At 43.9% G+C, this 23,247-nt stretch overlaps 1 protein-coding gene across 2 annotated transcripts in view; it reads left to right on the top strand.

Annotated features, from left to right (window-relative positions):
• ntn1b (netrin 1b) overlaps nucleotides 1-23,247 on the top strand; it is a 41,114-nt gene continuing 17,867 nt past the window's right edge. The window contains exons 1-2 of one of the 2 annotated variants that reach the window (XM_067477901.1): nucleotides 1-342; nucleotides 425-1,469. In XM_067477901.1, the coding sequence (XP_067334002.1) occupies nucleotides 455-1,469 (1,015 nt within the window). In that variant the 5' untranslated portion in view covers nucleotides 1-342; nucleotides 425-454. The remainder of the gene's footprint in view (nucleotides 343-424; nucleotides 1,470-23,247) is intronic. The other variant, XM_067477900.1, reaches the window with a different exon arrangement.

Raw genomic sequence — 23,247 nt, 5'->3', positions numbered from 1 at the left:
AGAGGGAATTTGACAGAAAGAGATAGAGGTGGGCAGAGGTGTGACAGACAGAGGCAGGGGGGAGTCTCTCAGAGCCAGCTGGGTGTTTGCCACACTTTATTTTTGTTTAGGAGCTTGAAATTGAGGAGAAGCGGCACCAGTTTTCCGTGCGTAACCGGGAGAGGTTGGTCTCCAGATTGTTAGGAGTTGTGCTACAGACTGCTTCAGACTGAGGAGTTTATTTGGAGGTAGTGGCCTGGGTGGAGTTTAATTTGCTTCCTACGAATATTTACTACACATTTATTATGTTACATGCTTCGCTAGTGCCTCCAGGAGTTCTGTATCTCTCCGAGCATCATTTAAGTGTGTGAACGTTTCCTAATTGACTTGATTTTCTGTTGGTTGCTCATTCTCGTGTTGTTAATTCAGATTATTTTGTCTGCAGCGCAACTGTCCCCGCGGTGCACGGACTACCATGCACAGGATTTTGGAGGTTTGGGTCACCTCGGTGATAGTGTCTGCGCTGACCAGGGCGGTTTTTGCAGGATACGGGCTGAGCATGTTTGCTGCACAGTCTTCCCCCCCGGATCCGTGTTATGATGAGAACGGGAACCCGCGCAGATGCATCCCCGACTTCGTCAACTCCGCTTTCGGGAAGGACGTACGGGTCTCCAGCACCTGCGGGAACCCCGCCACCAGGTACTGTGTGGTGACCGAGAAAGGAGAGGAGAGGACGAGGGACTGTCACACGTGCGACGCCGGGGACCCCAAGAAGTCCCATCCACCTGCGTATTTAACAGACCTAAACAACCCTCACAACCTCACCTGCTGGCAGTCTGAAAACTACATGCAGTACCCGCAGAACGTCACGCTCACCTTGTCCCTGGGCAAAAAGTTCGAGGTCACCTATGTGAGCCTGCAGTTCTGCTCACCCAGACCCGAGTCCATGGCCATCTACAAGTCCATGGACTACGGCAAATCGTGGGTGCCGTTTCAGTTTTATTCCACGCAGTGCAAGAAAATGTACAACAGGCAGAACAAGGCGACGATCACGAAGCAGAACGAGCAAGAAGCGATCTGCACCGACTCCCACACCGACATGCACCCTCTGACAGGCGGCCTCATCGCTTTCAGCACCCTCGACGGCAGACCGTCGGCGCACGACTTCGACAACTCCCCAGTGCTGCAGGACTGGGTGACGGCCACCGACATCAAGGTAATCTTCAGCCGGCTTCACACCTTCGGAGACGAGAACGAGGACGACTCGGAACTGGCCCGTGACTCTTATTTTTACGCCGTGTCAGACCTGCAGGTCGGAGGACGGTGCAAGTGCAACGGACACGCTTCAAAATGCGTCAAGGACCGAGAAGGGAATCTGGTTTGTGAGTGCAAACACAACACGGCGGGACCGGAGTGCGACAGGTGCAAACCATTCCACTACGACCGACCCTGGCAGCGCGCCACGGCCAGAGAAGCCAACGAGTGTGTGGGTAAGAAGTCTCCTCAGTTTGTCCTTCACACTGGAATTCGTTGAAAACAATTAGTTACTAAAGCCCAACTAACAGATGGTGCTAAAAAAAGTCACGTTGACTCAGCCGATCAGTGGTTTAAGCTTTTACGCACAGAAATTACGCACAGGCCAATTGTTAAATTGTTAATCTGAACTTTACCTTCACTTGTTTTATTAGTGAACATGAAAATACAGACACATCTCAGCGGGAAAGACCATGTTCTTTTTCTATTCTAATACATATTTGTACTAATAAATGAGGATTTATAGAAATCATTCATTTAAAGCAGTAGGCCTCCCCCACAAGGAAAAATGACCCATTCTAATTTATTTGTTTTTTACTCAAACGACTTTAAATAAATTACCACAATAAATGAAAATAATTGTTTTTTTGGTGGCGTTATTAGAAATCAAACACTTATCCAAACACACTAAACTGGTGCTGCACGGGAAACACGGAAAATAAATAATAGATAAATGACATATATAATAATAAATAATAGAAATGTTTGGATAATTTTGATAAAATCAGCGCAATTTGTCTCACTACTAATGGGCTTCGTTCAGCTCCATTTTATTTGATGCAGGATCAAATGATTTTGAAAAGTGCTTTTCCCAAGTTTTCTAATTCGTATATTTGCGTTCGTCAGCAAACTCGTTGCCTCCGGATTTTTGTTTTTAATTGAAATCCATAAGAGATTCCTGAGCAGAAAAGAATCACCAGGACGTCATTTCGGCCGGTCCGAGTGCGTAACTGCGTCCTGATGTGTGTTTCCGACAGCAGCAGCGTCTTAATGGGAAGGAAACGCTGCAGCTGCGGAGTCGACTGCAGGGGCGTGTTGTGTTTCCACAAGCAGATGCTGTTACAGATCAGATGGGCGATTAGGGCGGTTTTATTGACATTTTTGGCACGTAGAGTATAAACTGCCACTTTAGAGCCAGTAAACTATTCAGAGAGGAGGACAAAGCGCGGGGTAATTTGAAGCCAGATCCGAGATTTTATTGTAGCTGCACCGAGCCCGAGATGCTTATTTTCAACAGGACAGGGGGGCTTATATCAACAGCTCAGCCCCCTGAGCTGAACCTGGAAAAGTAACAAGTTGTAACACTGCCATGGTTTGCTCAACCAAACGGAACAAGTGAACAAGTTGTTCCCTCTGGCCTCCGCCTTTGGCCCCTGCAGAGCCAGCATGTGAGTTTATTTTGCTAAAACAAAAGCGTGTCACTTGTGGCATCCATCTCGCCGTCAGCCGGAGCCCCCCCCCCCGTATTTTTTTCACTATCTGCCTCTTTGTGCCATTGGTGTCATCCTATAAAGGCGCAGAGAGGCCAGACGGAGCCCGTCTTCCACAGAGGACATAATATGGGTGGCCTGACACCTTAGCATGAAAGAGGAAGACCCAGGGGAGGGAGGGGGGGAGGGGGGTTCCATTGAGGGCTGACTATGGGGCCACAGAGCGATTTGTCTGGGATTCTCCTCCCTGACACTTATTAAGGATGGAGTGAGGAAGAGAGGAAGGAAATCAGTTCCCAAGTTGGCATCATGTTGTCATGGCACGTTTAGCGTTGTATGACTGAAATGTGTGTCCATTAACACCCCCACACCCCCACCCCCAAACCCTCTAGTGCCCCCCGCAATAGTCAGACGATGATAGCTTTGTTGGTTTGTAACATGGATGGGCTGCTCATCACACTCAAGTCCAGGGACTTGATGAAGTGACATTTAACGCTGCCAAGCAGCTGGTGCTCAGTGGTTAGAACGGCAGTTCAATCCCCAGCTCCTTCTGTCCTCCCCTTGAGGCAGTGTGCTTGGGTAGGACACTGAATTTGTTAGCATGTGTGTGTGTGTGTGTGTGTGTGTGTGTGTGTGTGTGTGTGTGTGTGTGTGTGAGAGAGAGAAACAAAGTGATTCATTGGGTGACGCAGATAAATGCTACATAATGTCACTGTTTACGAGGTGAAGCAAGAAAAGATGCAAAATGACCCCAAAAATTACTGTAATCATAAACAAGATGCACAGCTGCAAAATGCTGCAAATACACACAACACGGCAAAATACAAAGTAGACAAGAAATGTTTCTGTGGGGAAAATTAAAAGGTGATGGACACACTGATGCTGTCAATTATTCATGTGAGAATCCATTTTCAGATCTCTAATTACTGTGTGTCTGGTTGTGTTTTCTTAGAGCTTTGTATTTGAATTAGTGATGATATAATTTGCTTTTCTTTTGTTTCCTTAAAATGCAGAAATCTCTGCACTAAAGAGTTAAAACAAACACAGTGAGATGCAGAGTACAAAGAGAAAATTACTGCAACCGTGCGGTTAGTAGTTCAGTCTGAGCGTCTCTTTTCCAAAAGGACGAGCGGGTCTGTTGACTGGTGTGTGTGAGTGTGTGTGTGTGTGTGTGTGTGTGTGTTGTTGTTGGATGTGCAGGCGGTAGAAGTACACAAACTATACTCATGTAAATGTATTTTCATATAAAATACTTCACTACAAAAGAAAGTCCCACTTCAAATTCTTTACTAAAGTTGAAGTACAAAAGTACTTAAGTGCTATAAAGTATTAAAGGTAACTGCCAAGTTACTTAGGAATAAAAGTGCTTCTCAACTTTGAGATCATTTTAACGACTATGAGCTCACAGGTCATGTCTTAGTTAATTCGATTTTGGAAATAAAATAATGTCATGAAGTAGAAGTGCAACATTTTTCTAAATAAAAATAAAAAATGGAAATACTCCAGTAAAGTACACGTTTGAGAACCAGTGCTTTTAATGTGACTCCTAAAACATTTTTACTAGTTTTACTATAAGTTTCTTTTAAACCCTTTAGATCTGCCCTCTACTAAAAAACCTGGCTACATGCAACATGCAAATGAAGAGCTTTAATAATCTAATGCAATAAAAATGTTTTTCTAAAGCCGTGAGCTTTATACGCACACACACACACACACACACACGCACGCTAACACGCAGCTGCTTCATATTCTGTCGGTGTTCAGTCCGTCAGGCCCCCGCTCCTCTCCGGCCTGACTGATGGGCGCTGAGGGGAACTGTGGGAAGCTTCTGCTTTGCCAAGTGGGTTTTGAGGAGGGCTGGAAATAGGAGCCTCGGTCGCTCATACTTATTATTTTGCACTTGTTCCATTTCCTGCCATGCGCTGTTCTGGTTCCTGGCGGCCCCGGGTCAGCCGGAGGCTCGGCTCGGTTTTCTTTCCTTTACACCTGTGATGCGCTTTCAGAGTGCAGCACCTTCACGTGTCTGGTCCTATGGTTTGGAGACGTTCATCTGGCTTCAGAATCTTGTCATTTCATCAAACCATCCTGTGTTGTGGGACAGAACTCAGACGCCATCTGTCCGGCTACAAAGCCTTTTGTTTTGTGCTCTGCCCAAAGTATTTTGCTTATTAAACTCCGCTCACATTTTTGCGAGGAAGAGTCAACATGTTTACCACCCACAAGGCAGCTGAGTTCGGTTCTGCCCCCAGTCTGTGCTCCACATACTGGTACCACCTCTGACAGCATGAATAAAAACCAGTGGATCTGCTGGTGAATATGGTGGAAGAGAGAACACAGGTTGGCTTCCATTTTTCCAACTACATCTTAAAGTGTCCACTGGGCCAAAGACGTGCCCAGGTCCTAAGCCCGGTAGAAATTGGGGAGGGGTGTGTCAGGAAGGGCATCCGGCGTAAAAGTTGCCAAATCGACATGCAGCAACCCTGAAGTCACAGGAGCTGAAAGGACAAAAAAAAAAAAACTGTTCACTAACCACATTTACTTTAATCTGTTTCCAGTATTTCCATCACTTTTAACCAGTCGAACTATCTCAGCCTCTGACCCTTTGTTGGAACTTACTCATCTTGACTTTGGACTAAAGCCCTGAACCCTCACAGTCTCCACGTCTAAGATCAGTTTTCCTGGTTGTTCTACCTTTAATATTTGCACTTTCTGACAGTATCTCGGAGCTGGATCCGTCTTCAGGGCTGAACGACTGGACCACTGGTGCTGCCTGCCTCCCTTGGGTTGCCAGGTTGGGCCAGTGTGTGACAGTTTAGATTTGAAAACATGAACCTAAGCCAAATAACTGTCGTAACCTCCAATGTGCAGCTCTACCGAAGATGTTTACATAAAATAACAACGCGCTTTACTCACCAGGTCAGTATCGGTTCAGTCCTCACAGACCAGGCTGACCTTTGACCTTTCTCTGGGAGCTGAAGTAGCCCAATGCATCCTCGTCCTGTAGTAAGCATTTCAAACAGACTTTGGTCGGGCAGGAATAAACATGTGAGGAAAATGAAAACAAACACATGGTGCTGTGCTCTTGTTCTGGGCTCTTTGTTTGGACCCTTCAAATGGACTGTGCAAACAGTTTGCATGAGAGCAAGACTTGTTCTTTCACTAGAAAGTCCAAATAGCCAAAGTAATAGGAGGAAATATCAAAGATATTTAGACACTAGGGTGAAAAACCTGGGGTGGGTGATAAGAAACAGGTGTGTTGCAGGTTGTTGTAAGTGAACGTTCACAGGAACGTGGAAAGTCAGACGACCCTGAAACACATCACGTCATCACGGGTGCAGAGTTAGATTATCTAGAACATGTGGATGCTTGAGTCCAGCTCAGGGGCCACTGGGAAGCAAAATCCACATTATTTGACCAACGGGAGGTGGAACCAGGGACCCGGAAGCAAAACTCTGAAGCAGACTCGCGTGTGCTTTTCTTGTGAACATGAACAACTCGAGCGCTGCTGAGTCTTTGAAACCATCAGGACGCGCGTGAAAAACTTATCTGGAGACAAAACTGAACAATCGGAGACTCGGAGCGGAGTTTTCTAGTATGATTCATGTTCACAAAGATGAAATGTGGCAGTAAAGGGGTCTTGAAAAAGACACTTTAACAGATGCTCGTCCTCTTGCATGATATTGTCCTTCCTTTTCTAAAAAAACTACAAAATCAAAGGTTTTGCATCTTTGAAATTCACATTGATGTTTAATGCCAGTTTCAAGTGAGTTCAGGGAGAATTGTTTGCTTCTTGATGTGGCAGGTGGCCTTGCTCAGCCTCTCGAGGTCAGGGCCTTCGTTAGCAGGAGCTTTTATTGAATCACTAAATCGGCCCGGGGATGTGTGATTTGTGGCAGCCGTTCCTGCCGTGCATCCGTCGAGGGCATTTTCACAGAGCACGGCCGTTGTTTCTTTGTTCACGTTCATTTGGTTGTTTGCAGATTGATGTGGAATCTTTGGAGAGAGATGCTAATGCATCTGATTATGAAGAATTTGTAGCATATGAAGTCACACTCTGCCGACGTGAGGATGAAGCTCCCTCCTCCCGTCCAACACTGAGCTCGCTTACATCATCACTGTGTCAATTTCTTATTTGAGCAAAGAGGATCTGCTAATGTCATAGGTCTATGACACAGGAATTCCATGGTTGGCACTGGCAGCAAACACGTGGATGCATATTGTGCCGGAGTCCAACTACTGTAAACCGGCCGTCCTCTAAAGCAGGGGCTCAGGTGTCCACGTGTGAGTCCAGTTAAGTGTTAGCTCACACTTAGCAACTGTGCAGTGATTCAGTTTTGAGGATTTTCTGAACCTAGTCGGTCCTGGTCAGTCCCAGTCCGCCTCAGTCTGCGCTGACAGTCTATTGTTGACTCTGGTCTTTAGAGCCAGTCTCTGTCACAAAGATTTAAAAAACATATTTAAGATTCACAACTGGACTCAGCGCCCAATGACCCAATGCAATCTGCTTGTCTTCACCTTTACAGTCATGATTTTGCTTCTTTTTCCATCTTTTCCCTGTTGCTGCCATATTTGTTTCAGCACACGAACACATCAATGACCAGGACATCCCGTCGTGAAGCGTGTTGTCCTCAGTTTATCCCATCTTCAGTGTGTCCCTATCAGTCTTTTTACAATAAAAACCCTTCACCTTCCCGATCTTCATAATACGCTTAATCATTTTCATACATTCCCTTAAAAAATTGCGTAACGACTGGTTGACTAATTGCAGAAGTGTTTGGTGGGTGACCGATGGATGACTCCTTTTAAAACCTACATATGTTTTGGAAAAGGTGATACACACAACTTACACATAACTCTAAAGAGTCTGCAGCTGTTTTTGAAAACTTTTAATTGTAATGTACCACGTTGAACTAATCATGAGCATGATCACAGACTGTAAAGGCTTAAGGCACTAAAAATGCATGAAAAGCACATTCCTGAGGTATAAAAATGATGCATGTTGTTATGGTAAAGGCGCAGCCAGCAGATTCAGCTGCTGCACCCACTGTAGCTAAAAGCTACATTTCAATGATTGACTTCATGTTAGTTTAACACTGATATTAGGACCTGTAGCACAGGACAATACTTCTAAAATGACTGCGTGGCCTCAGGTCTTTCTTGCAACATAAGCATAAGTGACTTTGCAAAGAGGTTCTCTGTATACAACCAGACCATAAAACAAAGACAAGTATTTGGGAAAGGGGGGGCGGGGGTCTTGAACAACTCATGCCGCTACAATCCTGTGTCCTCTGGGTAAAAGCTGCATGTTTTGAGGATTTTGTTTTGTTGAGCTCATAATTCAAGACAGACATGACGGTTCGAGCCAGAGAGGTTTCGCTCAGGATTTAAAGAGCAAAGAGAAGAATCTTGTTGTGATGTTGTGGACGGCGGTTTGGAGAAGCGGTCAGTGTTTTGGGAAGAACGAGTTAGACTTGATTTAATGTTTGTATCCTGAATGAGTGGGCTGTTGCACATTATGGCAAGAATGTGGGGCCGTATGGATGCTATGCTCCACGAAGCTTTAACAGTAGCAGTGGTGCATGTCCTGCAAACAAACACACAAACCAGCCTGACTCTTCACGGCCACGTGATGCCGATATCAGAGCGATCGAGGAGGGTCATCAGTCGACTGCAGAGCCGTCGTTTGCGTCACGGCAATATCTGACATTTGAGGTCGGATGTCTAACAACTTATGAAATTAAGTTGTCAAAAGTGCACGTAATATTTTTACCAAATCCTTTCTCCTACACACACAGTCTACTCGATTTTTGCTAAAGCTTTCTCGTTTTAAATTGCATCTTAGCCTTTATTTGATAGTTACCACAGCAGAGGCTCACAGAAAACATGGGGGACAGGGGGGGTACGACATGCAACAAGCCCCCCCCACCAAGTCAGAGTCGAACCAGGAACGCTGCGGTTATGTGGCATGTGCTGCAGCCATTCAGCTACCAGGGAGCTTAATTTGAGTTTGTGAATATGAAAAGTATATTGTTGTTGTCGAGTTACCTAAATGATTCATGTCCATTTAATGTTCTGTAAATCCAAATAGAGATGCACGTACTGTATTTTATTTGCATTATTTGTACCTAATGACATTAAGGTTTAATGTTTAATAAGCAGCGACTTTTGGACTCTATAGTCTATATGAAGGTAAAATAACTTTGGAAAACACAGAAAACTATACATTTGTATATATAAACCTCATTGCTGAGGTCAGTCGAAAATATTAACATTTAAAAAATATTCTTTAGAAACATGAGTATGACTGTTAGTAAGTCGATCTCAGAGATTGTATTCAGCTTTACTTTCGCCCTCATCAATCATAGACACACAGCTCTAAACTACAGACATGGTATCTAACCTGGTACAGAAGTTTCATGAGTACAAGTACACTAAGGCAGGATCAGGCCTGATGCCTGATACTGGTATCAGCCTTTGGACATCCCTGATATTTTGTGATTCAAAAATGTGACGAAACACATTGTGCAAGTGGAAAACAGATCAAAATATTAACTCGATTAAATCCCCACCATTAAAATAAATGAATTTGATCGTACTCTGCCAAACCCCTTTAAATGCTGCAGTGTTTGAGTCACACACTAAAAACAGGCAAAAGTCTCGGCCACTTCCTGAAAAATCAAACAAAAACATGTCACTGTCTTAAACTATGAATACTAGAATACGAGTTCCTGTGAGCAGGCTACTGTACATCGAAACGTGGTTTTGTAGTTTGGCCAAAAGTGCAATTGCAGTTTTTCAGAGATGTTCCTGAGCTTGTGCACCGACTTCCACCACAGAATCACGTACGCTTTGCAGCAGAGCGGCCCAAAGATCACAGCCATTCACTATTGGTTTTTGGCCTTGTCCCTTGTGTACAGAGATTTCTCTGGATCCTCTGAGGCTTTTAATGATATTATGAACTGTGGATGATGAAATGTCCCAATTCTTTGGAGTATTATGCTGAATACATGACACTGACCTTGTGCTAATGGACATTATTATCAATTCAATTCAAATGAGCACTTTTAAAAAAGTAATGGAAGTTTTGTCTTGTACTCTTTGTAGTCAAACATAGGCTGTGCACATCTCCACACTGTATGAAGCAGTAAGTGGATCCTGAATCGCTGGAACAGTTCACATGGTTTATTTTCTTGGCTCCTAATTTGGGTTTGTTGATTTGGCGCCATGCTGTTCCCCGAGCCAACATGAAATAGATGCAGATGTTGGTGCGTATGCGTGGATCCTCAGCTCTTTGAGTCCACCGTCGGTCTGCACGGAGCCGACTGGGGCTTCCAGGGTGGCATCGGGACCACCTAGTGTGTGTGCGTCGAGCCCCTTTGAGGCGCTGAAGCAGTGCAGGCTGGGAATGATTAATGGGCCAGCGGAGTGACACGCTCCACAGCCCAGCTTCAGACCTGCAGCCAGATCCCCTGCTGCACTGCCACCCGACACATCCAGCTCAGTGACAGCGCCGTGTGTGCACACAACACACTTCCTCAGTGTCACTTACACGACTCACCCCCTGTGCCCCCCCCCCCCTCTCCCCCTAAAACGTATTAAGGAACTCTGCAGCAGAGCAATAAGCTGCTTTGGCTGGTACCATCCTCCCTGCTGCGCTGTCGACACGGGGGTCTTTGTACGGGAAGACAAAGGCAACGAATGACAACCGGATCAATTATACTCGGGTAAAACCCTGATCCTCATTAGAATGATGCTAACGCAGCAAGTCAGCAGGGGGTTTCCCACAGTTTTAGGGGAATATGAAACACTTTGGAGCCATTTTTACATTTCACTCCCAACATAGTAACATTTAAACTATGTGTGGCTGCTGTTAAATTCCCCACCAAGCATCAGGAATGCCAGTGGCTAATTACCCCGCTCCTCTTTTCATTAACAGCCACTTATCTCCAGAACTCTTTTAAACAAACAACGTGCAGACATAATAAGCGCTCCCTGAAAAGGAAATGAAGTTGTCGGTTCTTGTTTCATATTTATTTTTCCATATAAATTCTGCACGGGCCTCTGTGAAAGGTCTCCGTTGCTCCATGATGGATTTCCACATCCTCTGTCCCTCAAACCCCAGTGACCGACGCTTCTCCAAGGGGGAGAATGAAGAACCACTTAATGGATTTGAGGGGATATCCAGCAGGATGGATGGATGGTGGAGAGACTGCTCACCACATGATGATCAATATCGCAGGGTTCCAGTTCTGCAAAAAGGAGGAAAAACCTGGGGATTCGTTGTTTGCAGGGAATCATCCCCAGGCACAACATTTAGCTGCCTGTCCAGTCTTGCATAACTCTTGAACTCCTGTTCCCAGACTCCTCTCATTTGTTGCCCAGGTCTCCACAGCTACTGTGGAGCAGATGGCCCTCACTTCTTCACATGGTCACGCCTAACAGTAGAAAGTGAGTTCCTTCCTTCCTCTCCCGAGACGTACTCCAGGCGGTTTCCTCCCTTCTCTGCTTGCAGGAAAACAGTGCGCTGAGAGTGTGATGTAGAGTCGGACAGCATGAGGCAGTTTATGCATGCACACACGTGAGTGTGTGTGTGTGTGGGTGTGTGGGTGTGTGTGCCGATAGCGATGCAGATTTTCTCATGAGACTCAGTCAGAGATAACGTGCTGTGTCTGTGACTGGGAAAAAGAGTGAGCTCAGCGCAGCAAGCCTGAAGATATTAGATTACCCTGCAGTTTCTGATGTTCTGGAGCGACAGGAACACGCCTGCAAACATCAACAGAAAGGAATTATCCCACTAAGTACAACACCACACCTCCTGATCCACATGCACGGTTACAGGTGGTCACAGCGAAGGTGGTTTAATAAGATCATCTGGTGCTGGTTTGTCACCTGGTTAGAAGGAGCTAACAGCTCTTTACCTTGTCTTCCTTCACTGCTCCATGCAAGATTTTCACAATCACAGCTATTGGCCTCAGAGACACACGCTGTTTCAAAGTTTTGAAGTTATAAGGTTATTTTTGTCATGTTAAAACTATGGTGAAAAATATTGGTTGATGGCCTTTTTTTCAACTTGGAAATGAGACTAAAACTAACAATAACTTTTGAAAATGAAAAATAACGAGAATAATGGACGATTAAGGTGATTAGTGCAGCAATTAGGCAGGTAACACAAAGTCCTCTTCATCAAACTTCAGCTGCTGATCAGTTTTTGTCCACCGCCCCAAATACCTGTGGCTCAAACTTGCTTTAACTGTGTGTGAAAAAGCAACATCCCCATTTGTTAACGGTGAGTGTCTAGAACAGCGTCTTGCTGTATTGATGTATGTGTGTATGTACGATTCAGCCTCTCATCTCAAGCTGAGCGTAGTAAACAGAATTTGATCCAAATGCCAGTGAACAAATAAGTTGTAACCATGGAAACCGTACACAGCAATAAAGACGCATCATCTATATAATACATATGGACAAAAAGGAGAACCCACAACCTTAATTCTAACACAAATGACCCTTCCTGTGAAAGCTTCACAAGAAAAGCCATTGTTGTGTCAGTTGAATGCAGCAGCCGCAGTAGGAAGTGTCTGATACGACTGTGAGACTGAGGTAAAATGACACAGTAATACTGTATGATGTCATTCTTCCTGTGAATTTCTCCTGGGTATAAAGACCACTGATGTTAAAGCTATTATGAATAAAAGTAAAATGATTTAAATGCAACAGTCCACAGAGACAGGACACATGGGCTTGATTGACAGCAGAGATTCAGAGAGTCTTCATTAATCGAAGCCATTTGCTTTTCTCATCACTCCTATGCTTGAAGGTTCAGTGGTTTCCTGCAGAGATCGCCAGAGGTTGGCGTGCTTCAGGAAGAGCCAAGCCTTTTCCTCTTCAGCTCAATACCATATCCTGTAGGCCACCTAGCAACCGGAGCAAACGTTGGGATAAAATCGCACACAGTAGTAAGAAAAACCCGCACAGTGACCTTTCAGCGTTTCCATAAAAACAATCATTAATCGTTAATTTGCTAACTTTTTCCTTCCCATCCGGAGAAAATGTTCGGTGTTTTCCTGAGGCGGTGCTCGTTAGGTTTCCTTCATTAGGCCACAGAGTAACTTTGAGCGAATAAAAACTGGGAGGCAACTGCACTTCATAGGGTTAAATGTTTCGACGCATCTAAAAACACATGGGAGAGATACTTTTGACATGTGGCTGGTTATAAATAGGCCCTGTGAGAAAAGTGGAGGAAAGCACAATAAACACACCACAAGAAGGATGGATTGTCACCTCAGCTTTATGATTTACAGCCTAGTGGCTTCCTGCCTCGGTCTCCCTTATTCCCTCTGCATCTGGGGGACACGCTGGAAGAGCCGCGTGCCGGAGTGTTAAAATAACCTCCCTGCTCTGTGGGGAAGATTTGGACTCGGGCCCAACTCGGGCCGGCAAAGTCCTGCAGCAGGCCGGCCCTGTTTAGATGTGCGGGGCAGGTTTAGTCTGGAGAATCTCCCCCTGTCACCACAAGCTCAATTATGCTGCATTCATGCAAAGTCAGGTTTGCTGTAAATACAAGCTTCCACGGGAAAACTATTCAGGTCAGCCTCCAGTGATTTTCAGATGTTTTCCGATTGCATCAACACTCAAAGCAAAAATCCTTATTATCTAAAATTACTCATATGACACAAAGAGTGAGGAATATACAGTCATTTGGAAAATGTGGTTCAAATTGTAGAACAGGAGCAGAAATAATATGGTGCCACTGACCCACTACTCACAAATTTGATGCTTTATGTTTCTGTCCTGCAAAGTAATATTGTGTCAAGAGCTCCTGAATCCCATTTAGCGAGCTTGACACGTGCATGATGTGAGGAAATGCTCTATGGATGTGGTGTATAATGGAATTCTATTTAGATGAATGTCAATCAAAGATTTAGAAGGAAGTGCGTAACAGATAAACGTCAATTCATTCATTTGTACAATGTTCCTTTGTCAAGTGCTTTACAGACAATTGACAGTAAAAAAAGATAAATGTGAACATTAAAAAAAAGAAATTAAAACACCACAAGACTAAATCAAATCAAATCAAATTTTAGACACTTTTAAAATGTTTTTAAAAGAGAGAAATTCATCAGCTGAATGTAATGACACAGTCAAACCAGTTGGTTAAAAGTGTGCTGTGAGGTGGCAATGCTGTCCACTCCCCCACTGTGCTGTCATCATATTAATTATTGTATGAATTAGAAATGATCTTGAAGTTCAGTTGACATGATTCATTCTTTGAATAATAATAATGATAATAATAATGCATTGATCACTTATTAACTGCTCATCCCCTTTGGGGTCAGGGGGGCTGGAGCCCATCCCAGCTGTCACTGGGCAAGAGGCAGGATACACCCTGGACAGGTCTCAACAACAGCAGTAAAAATAATAATAACTTTATTCTTAAATAATAAGAAAAAGCATTTCCAAAAAGAAAATGGACTTTGAATGCTTTGGTGCTGAAAGGATTTTCCAAAAAGTTATACTTTTGCTAAAAAAAAAGGTTTTTATTTTGAAAGTGCATATCCCGTCTTTGTGTGTGTGTGTGTGTGTGTGTGTGTGTGTGTGTGTGTGTGTGTGTGTGTGTGTGTTTCTCCACTGTGTATCGTGTGGGAGAAAAACAGCTTGTTTGGACACAGAGCTGTGGCTGTTACCGTGGCAACGACAGCTTTCAATGTGCTGAGTCACAGAATCAGTTATAAACTTTTACTTTGACTCGAAAAATGTGAAAAATATTAGTCCTAATAACAGACTTAAAAAACTGGGAGCGGCAGAAGCCTTCACCGAACACGGGGATGTGTGTGAAACTACTCAATAAAATGAAGGCAGGATGGCGATTTTAACGGCCTCGTTTGTGATTTGGGAGGAATTTCTGGACCTCTCTCAACTTCTGGCCAAATACTGAAAGAACCATAAGTCCAAAAATACCTAAGTTTTAATCTGCATTTTGTTGAGGCAAGATAAAAGTTGAAAATTGATAAACATTGATAAAAGTTGAAGCCAGAAGTTAAAGTGCGTGTGATGTCACCCACTCCAGCTGGGCCAATGTTCTGCAATATAATAAAAATATATTTTTTAAAAAGTAACTCAGACTAAAACTGATTATTCAAAAAACGTAAAAGATCTTAAAAAGTTTGAATGGTCTCTCTGGGCACACGTGCCCGAATAGTTAGAGATAAAAGAGGATACAGTTACAGAGTCTGTCCATTAATTTGAATAAGAACAAATTGCTGTAAAAAGCTGAATATTTTAAAAAAAAGTATAACAATTAATAAAACGTTAATGGAAGAGCACTTTGTAAGCTGAACGGTGTTTCTGGCTGAAAGTAGGCTGAACACAGAAATCAGAAGAAGAAGAATGAAAATAATTAGGAGAACGTACTGTGAATGCACAGTAGATAATAATAATACGTCGGTGAAGATTCTCAGTGATCAATCTTTGGATTTGGAAGATTGAATCTTGTCAATCTTTGAACAACAAGAATAATGATGAATACATTTCATTTAATTTGCTAAAAGTAAAGGATAAATTGTTTTTGTCAGCTACAAACCAGCTTTAACAGCTAAACTGAAACCAGTGAGGGAAGCAGAAGCAGGCAAAGAGTTGGAGCTGGCTCTGGGAGAACTTCTGAAGCAGAAACTGAATTTGCTTATCGTGCTTAATGGCTCTGAATGCTTTTCATCACCTCACCCATAAAGCTGAGGAAATAAAGCGAAGGAAGGAAAGGAGAAGTCGCGTAATCCACCTCCAGGTCTTAAATGGAAAAACACCGAGGATCAAACAGACATATCAGAAATTAATAAGCTTTTCTTTGACTTTGACTCAAGTAAATATTTTTACAAGCACCTTGAATCCTAGTTACATCTGTTTATTTATGGGAAATTATTCCCGTCAGTGCCCCAAGCTTCTGCCAGGCAGGATGTTCCTCCACCAACCCATCAACTTTCTGCTTTCATTGGTCATTTAAAGTCCAGTGCTCACTCAGGAAACAAACCTCATATTTGGCCCAACGTGGCTTTTGAACAATGACCTGTGATGTGGGGAGGCAGGAGCAGCCCTGCTCTGTCTCGTCCCTTTTCCCGTCTTCTTTGTGTCTCTTTTTCATGGCATCGCTGCTTTAATTAGCAAGTTAACAGTATATAAAAGCAGGACAAATGGCTGATAGAAAACAGGTGACACGCAACAGAGATCCAAGGCCCGATTGTAGCAGCTACACGGCAAACGGAACCAGTGGTTCCTCTTCTGGAAGACTCCCAACCCTCCAAACAAGAGGCCAATCGGACTGTGATGTGCTGTCCATTATGCTTCATCGTTCATAAGAACGGCCGTGTTTAGACAGGGGAGTGAAAAACTGGGGTCGTCCCTGATCTGCAAATTTACAAAATGTTTGTCCGGTACAATGTGCGATTGTTCACATCAGACAACGCACATAAAGTACAAACTTGTAGAGCATTAAAGCCTGTTAGAGACAAACGGGTCATTATTACGGTTAAAATACATAATTAATCTTCTAGCGGTGCTTGAGCTGAGGTCATGTTGTGTTACTTAATGGCACAGCCTGCACTGAGAAGGAGCCTGGACTGAGACCCGGGCCAGGCTGACTTGGGTGGCTGCTTATGTTGAGGCGCTGCATTCCCTCCGTTCGCCAGGCAACCAAACAGTTTATGAGCAGTTACTCACACACCAGTGCAGGCCAGGCTGATTGCTGGGCTAATTGATCTCCACCAGAGATCACAGAGCTGCGCTCGTAAAGACGGGGAACGCCTCCCATGACATCAGTGCACGCTGCATGGCGAGAGGAGGCCCGTTCCCACAGTGGGAGAGGCCGTCTGCGGTGTCAGGTGGAAAACGCACACGTGCAAATATGCAACTATGAATCAAGAGCAGGCAAAAGGAGCCCGTTAAGAGAAGTGTCCTGCTTTCAAGCTACGTGGCCTTATTCTCTAAAAAGTGTTTCAATCCAAACTGAAGATTCCCCGGGTCAAACTCAGAGAGCCAACAGCTGGCGTCTTCTGAGGACCAGGGTGATTATGAGAGCTACAACTGAGAAGATCCTCAGCAGCTTTATCCATGTTTTAGTCTCAGGGATAAAAAAAAAAAAGTCTGCAGAGGTTCGGTGAGAACTCACAGCACAGAACTCATTAACCGCTGCTCTGAATTAATGGATTAGCTCGTGTTTCATTATGTCACATCATACATTCTTTAGAACGAGGCCAGAAGTGTCAGCGTTACAAATGTTTTACCTGCAAAAAGCTGCCAAACATCTCGGCAGCAAGCGTTTCCTCTCATTCCTGCCGCACAAGACATTTGGCCAAACAGCGATAGGATCAGATGAAAGTGACAAACAGTGAGCAGCAAGAGCTTGTAAGAGTGAGATGCATCACTTCATTAGCTCACTCAAACCCCTTCGTCTCTTATCTGATCTTGGGGCCTCTCGCGTGCACGCTCGTGCGCTTTGGCAGCTCCTCCGATGTGAAAGGTGGGCTGAGTGATCGCTCCTTGTGTTTCTGTGTGTGCTGTCATGGTAGCAGACACACACGGCGTGATCCACACAGGATGTGTTTCTGCCAAACGGCCTCCATGGCATCATTAGACTGATAACATCTGTCCCAAACAACAGGCAGACGCAGCTCAGCTGTTCTTGTAGCCTCTGACCTTCACATCAGCTCGGAAATGGACGGTGAAAAAAGGCTCCCGAAAGCTTCGCTTTGCAGTCACCCAATGTAGAGTGAAGGTGGATGTTCTGAAGCCTGCAAGTTCAAGCTTGACAAAACTGAGTCAAAGTGTGGCTCAGTGCAGCCCAGCGATTGGCCAACACTGGCATCGATCGTGTGTGTTACTTCGTACATTACTACATCAGTCTTCTCTTGTTACTTATGTTATGCACTAAGATTTGACATGAGTTTTTACGCCGCAACCCATTTTATCCGGGATAGGGACTGGCACCAAACTAGCCCTTTATGCATCGGCGGGGCCACACATGGTGGGGTGGGATTCGATCCCATGGCCTTGTACTGGACTTGGTACAATGCTTTGTAATAGTTACTATACATATTACTCCACGTTACTAATTTTGGATGTTACACATGACTGTATGTTTATTTCTTTCTGTTGTTTCATTTTTATTTGAACAGATCAATCAAACGTTATTTATACAGCACCTTTCATCCAGATTTTACAGATGATTGACGGTTGAAGGAAGGTGAACAGTAGCAAGCAAAGACAAAACAAATGAATAAGTAAAAACGGTCAAAACACCGATAATAATGCCCACAAACAAGTATTAAAAAAGTATGAGACCAATGCAAACAAATAAAATTGTATTAAAAGCTAAAAAGAAAGATGAAACAGATAAAAACAAAGATTAAAAGACACGAGAAAATCACAAATAAATGTTATGTAAATAAATACAATAAATGAATAGGACACATGAGATACTTTATTTATAATCAAGGCTGTGAATTTTAAGTTTTGCGCTTCCTGTACCAACAGTTCAGAGTGTAACAACTCAACTCAACTAAATTGAACTGGTCGTGTCCTCTGTAAAGAGTCTCACCATGGACCATTGACGAATGCAACTTTGCCGGATTTGACTCTGGACACAAGCTCAAAACTTTCACCTTTATTTTGCTTCATGTCATGAGAGACAGGTGCAGTCAGTGAGTTCAGCTCTCTCACACTCTAACATGTGTCTCATTGAAACCACATTGCAAAGAAACCTTCCAAATGTTTGTCTCAGCCACGCTGTGTCTTTTTAAACCGGATCAAAGAAGAAACCTCTCAAATCCAAACTTGTAAAATGACTCATCTTCTGGAGAGCTTGTTGCAGAAGAAGTCTTTGTTGTTGTCTTCAGCAGCTGCTGCAGTGATGGTGCGATCGAAATATTCATTGTGTGTCCAGAGGAAGTAGGCTGGAAGCAGCTGAGGGTGACGGATGGTGGCTCTTCCTTTTTTGTGTTATTGCACCACCGAGTCACATGTGCTGCACCTGAGAAATTCCACAAACGCTGTGTGACAGGAACATTTAATTAGCCTCAGTGCAACATTGTAGAGCCACAGCAGATGAAACTGTTTGTATGAGCCTGATTTATTGAGACGGAATGATTTTAGGATTTATTTCCAGCTTTTGAACGTTTACCAATAAATGATTCCATCTGTTTTCACGTGATATGATCTGCAGCTCTCACTGATGTCTTTAAAAAAAAAGTAGAGAAAGTTTCTGCTACTTCACTGCATTTCATAAGCAAATATCATACTTGTGATGAGTGTAGTTCAATGTCAAAATGAGATGAACAAAACAAAGTAAATTAAAGTTGCAGCTTGTAACATTAAAGCATCAATAATTAGAAACACATTTATTGATGTGCAGCAGGACAAAGCGTTGACAAATTAGTTAATATGTCAGTAAGTATAGTTCAAACATTCAGGTGGAAGGTTTGGGCCATAACGTGAAGCATTGCCTTGGTTTTTCAAATGCAGAAAAATAAAAAGTAGACGTGGCTTCATATTCATGAGCTCTTGTGTTCCTCTCTGAAACATCCCCCACACACTCTAGAAGGTGCCGGTGTCATGCAGCCGTTGCACAATCTCCTAATACTTTGCAGTGGGACCTCAGAGTCGAGCATGTTTGATGGATATGTGTGGAAACCAAGCGTAGATCCATCTAACTCACAGGTTGTCTCTCAAACACCGCTCCACTGTAAGAACCCACCGCTGTCGTGCTGTATTCTGTCTCTGCTGCAGATCACAGCCTGTGATGAGACGCGAGCCTTGTTTGATTTGGCTCTCGGCCTCCTGATATGAGTGACTGTACAGGATTATACAGTAATTTCTTCTGCATAAACAACGGCCGTGCTGGAATTTCGGCTTTTCTCCATCTCCAAAGAAGCGTTAGTGAGTGCATTCTTTACCGTACAGCTCACACACACGCCTCTCATACTCGCATTGTACGGTTAAACGTCTAACACCTGCTGACAGGGTTTGTAAATTCAGCGCTGGGTTCTTCAAAAGCCTCCACAACCTGACGTTCATCCGAGATGATCACAGACCTTTGTTGTTACTGAAGTGCGCTCTCCTCTGCGGACGGAGCGAAAAAACGCCTCCACCGGGATGTGTAATGTGTGACCTCCATCCAGTATGCCCACCCACCATGACTTCGCCGGATAGATGGCTCTTGAACAGAAATAGCACGGAACAGTGGAGCTTTAACAGGTCTTCAAAGCAAATGAAAGCAGCAAAATCCCAGCCAGCAGCTGGTCGGCACCAACCACTCCCCAAGTGTTAGTGTCATTTATGTGATCGGCCTTTATCGTCTTTAGCCACACACAGACTGAGTCAGTATCGTTTAACGTCAGTGGACTACACCTGGTTTGAACATGGGTTTTGTTCCCTGCCTGCTGCACTGGTTGCAGCTGTTTTTAGGAACTAGTTAGCAAGCGAGTGGTTGAATAGCTAAAAGTAACGGACACAGATGGAGTAAAAGATAAGTGGTTAAAACAGATACTTCAGACTTGAGGAAAGGCCCCAGGTGTGTGTGTGTGTGTGTGTGTGAGCATTTGTTACTAATTTAGTCATTTGAATGTGGACCTCCACCGGTTTCAAGTGGAAAGACTTGATCAGTTTAAGTGGTTGTCAACACGATTGGCTGTTAACAGATGGTTGAAAGTCTAGTGTAGCAGCAAGAAATCAAACCTGGACAAACGTCTCTGTTCTGACTCTAAGTTCTTCATCCCGTGATCCCAGCTTTGTATCCTCGGCATATTTAGCCACGAGGCCCAGACTTAGTTTGGAATGAAGCTGCAGGTCCACGCTAACGATCTCTCCCTGACTGCAGCCTTTGGTTACACACATGCTCGGTTGGAGAAAGCTGATTAGAAACCTGGTGACTTGAATACACGGCAGAGAAATCTGTGTCCTCAGACAGAAACCAGCTTTCCAGAGAAAGACGACTGTAACCGGGTTGCTTCAGTCCGTGTTAATGCATTGACTGACGTGGGTTTTTGGCAGACGTGTGACGGATTCTGCAGTTTAGAGGCTGCTGCTCTTATCAGTACTTGAGCTGTTGTCACTGCTGGACAAATGCTGCAGGGACTGTGTGGATGAGAAGGCACAGCGCTCGTTAGAAGAGCCTGTGGACAGATATTTGGAGGTGACGACAGCGGCGCGGCAGTAAAACTGTAAAGGGCTGTGGGGCTCAAAGCCACAATCCACAATCTCATAGTGAATATTATTAATTTATCTTTTTCTTGGTTTGTATTAAATTCGATTTTTCAGTAGTTCCCAGGTCGTGGGAGTTAAAATCAGCTCCATCATTTACTGTTGCATAATAACATTTTGTATAATTTTTATTTACCATATTTTAAAAGCTAGTAGCCACATTTTCTGCACATGAAATTGGATGCAAAGAGCTCAAATTACTTATTTTCCTCAGTAATTCCCATGTCATAAGGCCCATGGGATCGATTTCTATCTATATTGTTCCAGTGTTTGTAACAGTTCCCAACTTTTAATGTTATTTTCAAAAACAGAGCTTCATTTTAAACAATGCCTCATTCAGCTATAGATGTTTTATTCTTCTTTTTGTCACTGCAATAAAATGACAAATGACATGTTATTTTATTGATTCAACACTGCAGCTTTAGTTTAGGCCCAGAAACATTATCACTGAGTGATACGTCGCTCGTTACTAAGGATTCAAACAATGAACAATTGGACACAGACGACACAGTAAAAAAAAAAACTTTGAAGGACACGTACTTGTCTGATCTTCTGTACAAAGGACACAAATGTCTCTGCATCTTTTGGAAGATGAAAGTACAGGACCAGCATCTGGCTTCTTAAGCGCTGAAAACCAAGAGCAGTCCACTTCCTATTCGTGAAACATGTCCCGCTGAATATTCCCTCACACGTCCGTTTAGTGAAGATAACATCTGGGGTAAGAGAGCAGTGAGGAGAAGGGAGTGTGTGTGTGTGTGTGTGTGTGTGTGTGCGTGAGCGTGTGTGTTGGATCAGTGTGGGAGATAAGCTCGTCACAGCTGCCAAACACCTCTCAATGTGTGTGAACATCTGTTTGTGAGGACAGGTTGAGGAGGGAGGACATTGTGGGCTGTCCTCACCTTATAACACACCTTCAGATATTTTTAAATTATGTCACTGAGTGTCCTCACACAGATAGAAGTACAAACAAGTGTGTGTGTGTGTGTGTATTTGTTACCTATTTAGAGACCAAACATTTGAGGCCTGTTTGCAAGAATGATTATGATTAGAGTTTAGTAAAGAAGTACAAGTACTTTGTTACTGTATTTAGGTACATTTGTAATGTATTGGTACATTAAAGATCCGCAGCAAATCTCTGTACTTTTTACTCCACTACATTTCTAACCAAAGTTGTTTTACGTGTTACAATCACACGACTGTTTCATAATTGTTCCATGATTTTAATTTCCATAAACTAATCACTAGTGAGACACGAATCTCTTCACTGAAGCAGGATCAGACATAACGTCAGTTCTTCCTTCAATGGTCTCATTTAAAAGACGTATTTGACATATGAGCAGTGCTCAAAGTGAGCAGCTATGCAGTAATTGTTCTGGCCTGTCCACAGAGATCTGCGTTCACTGCACCGGAGTGGAAACGCCTGGACTAATGCTCACTCACTCACTGACTCACTCATGTCAAAGTCCATCAGACAATAGAAGGAGCAGCCTCCAAATGTCTCGGCGTTTTATTGTTGAAATGACAGCGGTTAGTGACGCTGCCACTGTGTGATGCTACAACTCGAGTTTAGAAAGAAGAAGAGCTTCAGCCATCATTTCTGTCTGTTACCATTCAGCACTTAATGCCCCATAAAGCAGCACTGGTCCACGGTAAGGGACAGGGAGACAAAGGTAGTCAAGTACTTTTACTTAAGTAGAAATGTCTGCGTGTACTTTTGCATTTTTGTTTGTTTATTTGCACATTTACTTGAGTAACGTTTCTGAGTCCACCTCAATTCATTATGTCACTGAATGTTCTCACAAGTATAGTGAGACATCACTGTGTGTGTGTCCCCTCCCATTCAGAAGGACTCTGTCTGAATCCCAAACACCTGCCAGCTCTGGTCCCTTGTGGCAAGTGTGAGTTGGTCTGTGTGTGATTCAGTCCACGGATGAAGGTGGAACATCTGTGACCGTCTTATCGCCTGCATCTCTCTGTAATAACATTGAGACGGGTGCGGCGATGGAAAGATGAGCAAACCGTGGGGAGCAGTGAGGGCTGCTCATGGGACGATACGTGGGAAAAGCAGTGGCCTGAAGGCAGAGGTGGTCAAACTGTTCGACCGATACTTTCGTGAAGTCTGCTCGATCTCTTACCTTTCATTTTTATTTAGGGAGAGATGGGGCGAGTTCCCATAGTAACCGCTCCAGAGCCTTTGTGCATCGGCAGGGCTTATACATCCCACTCTGGACAGGTCTCCAGTCTGTCCCAGGGCCAACACAGAGAGACAACCGTTCCC

The sequence above is a fragment of the Channa argus genome, chromosome 15 (genome assembly GCF_033026475.1).
Source record: "Channa argus isolate prfri chromosome 15, Channa argus male v1.0, whole genome shotgun sequence".
Lineage (NCBI taxonomy): Eukaryota > Metazoa > Chordata > Actinopteri > Anabantiformes > Channidae > Channa > Channa argus.
The sequence above is the reverse complement of the archived record's forward strand: the minus strand, read 5'-3'. Positions and strand labels throughout refer to the sequence as shown.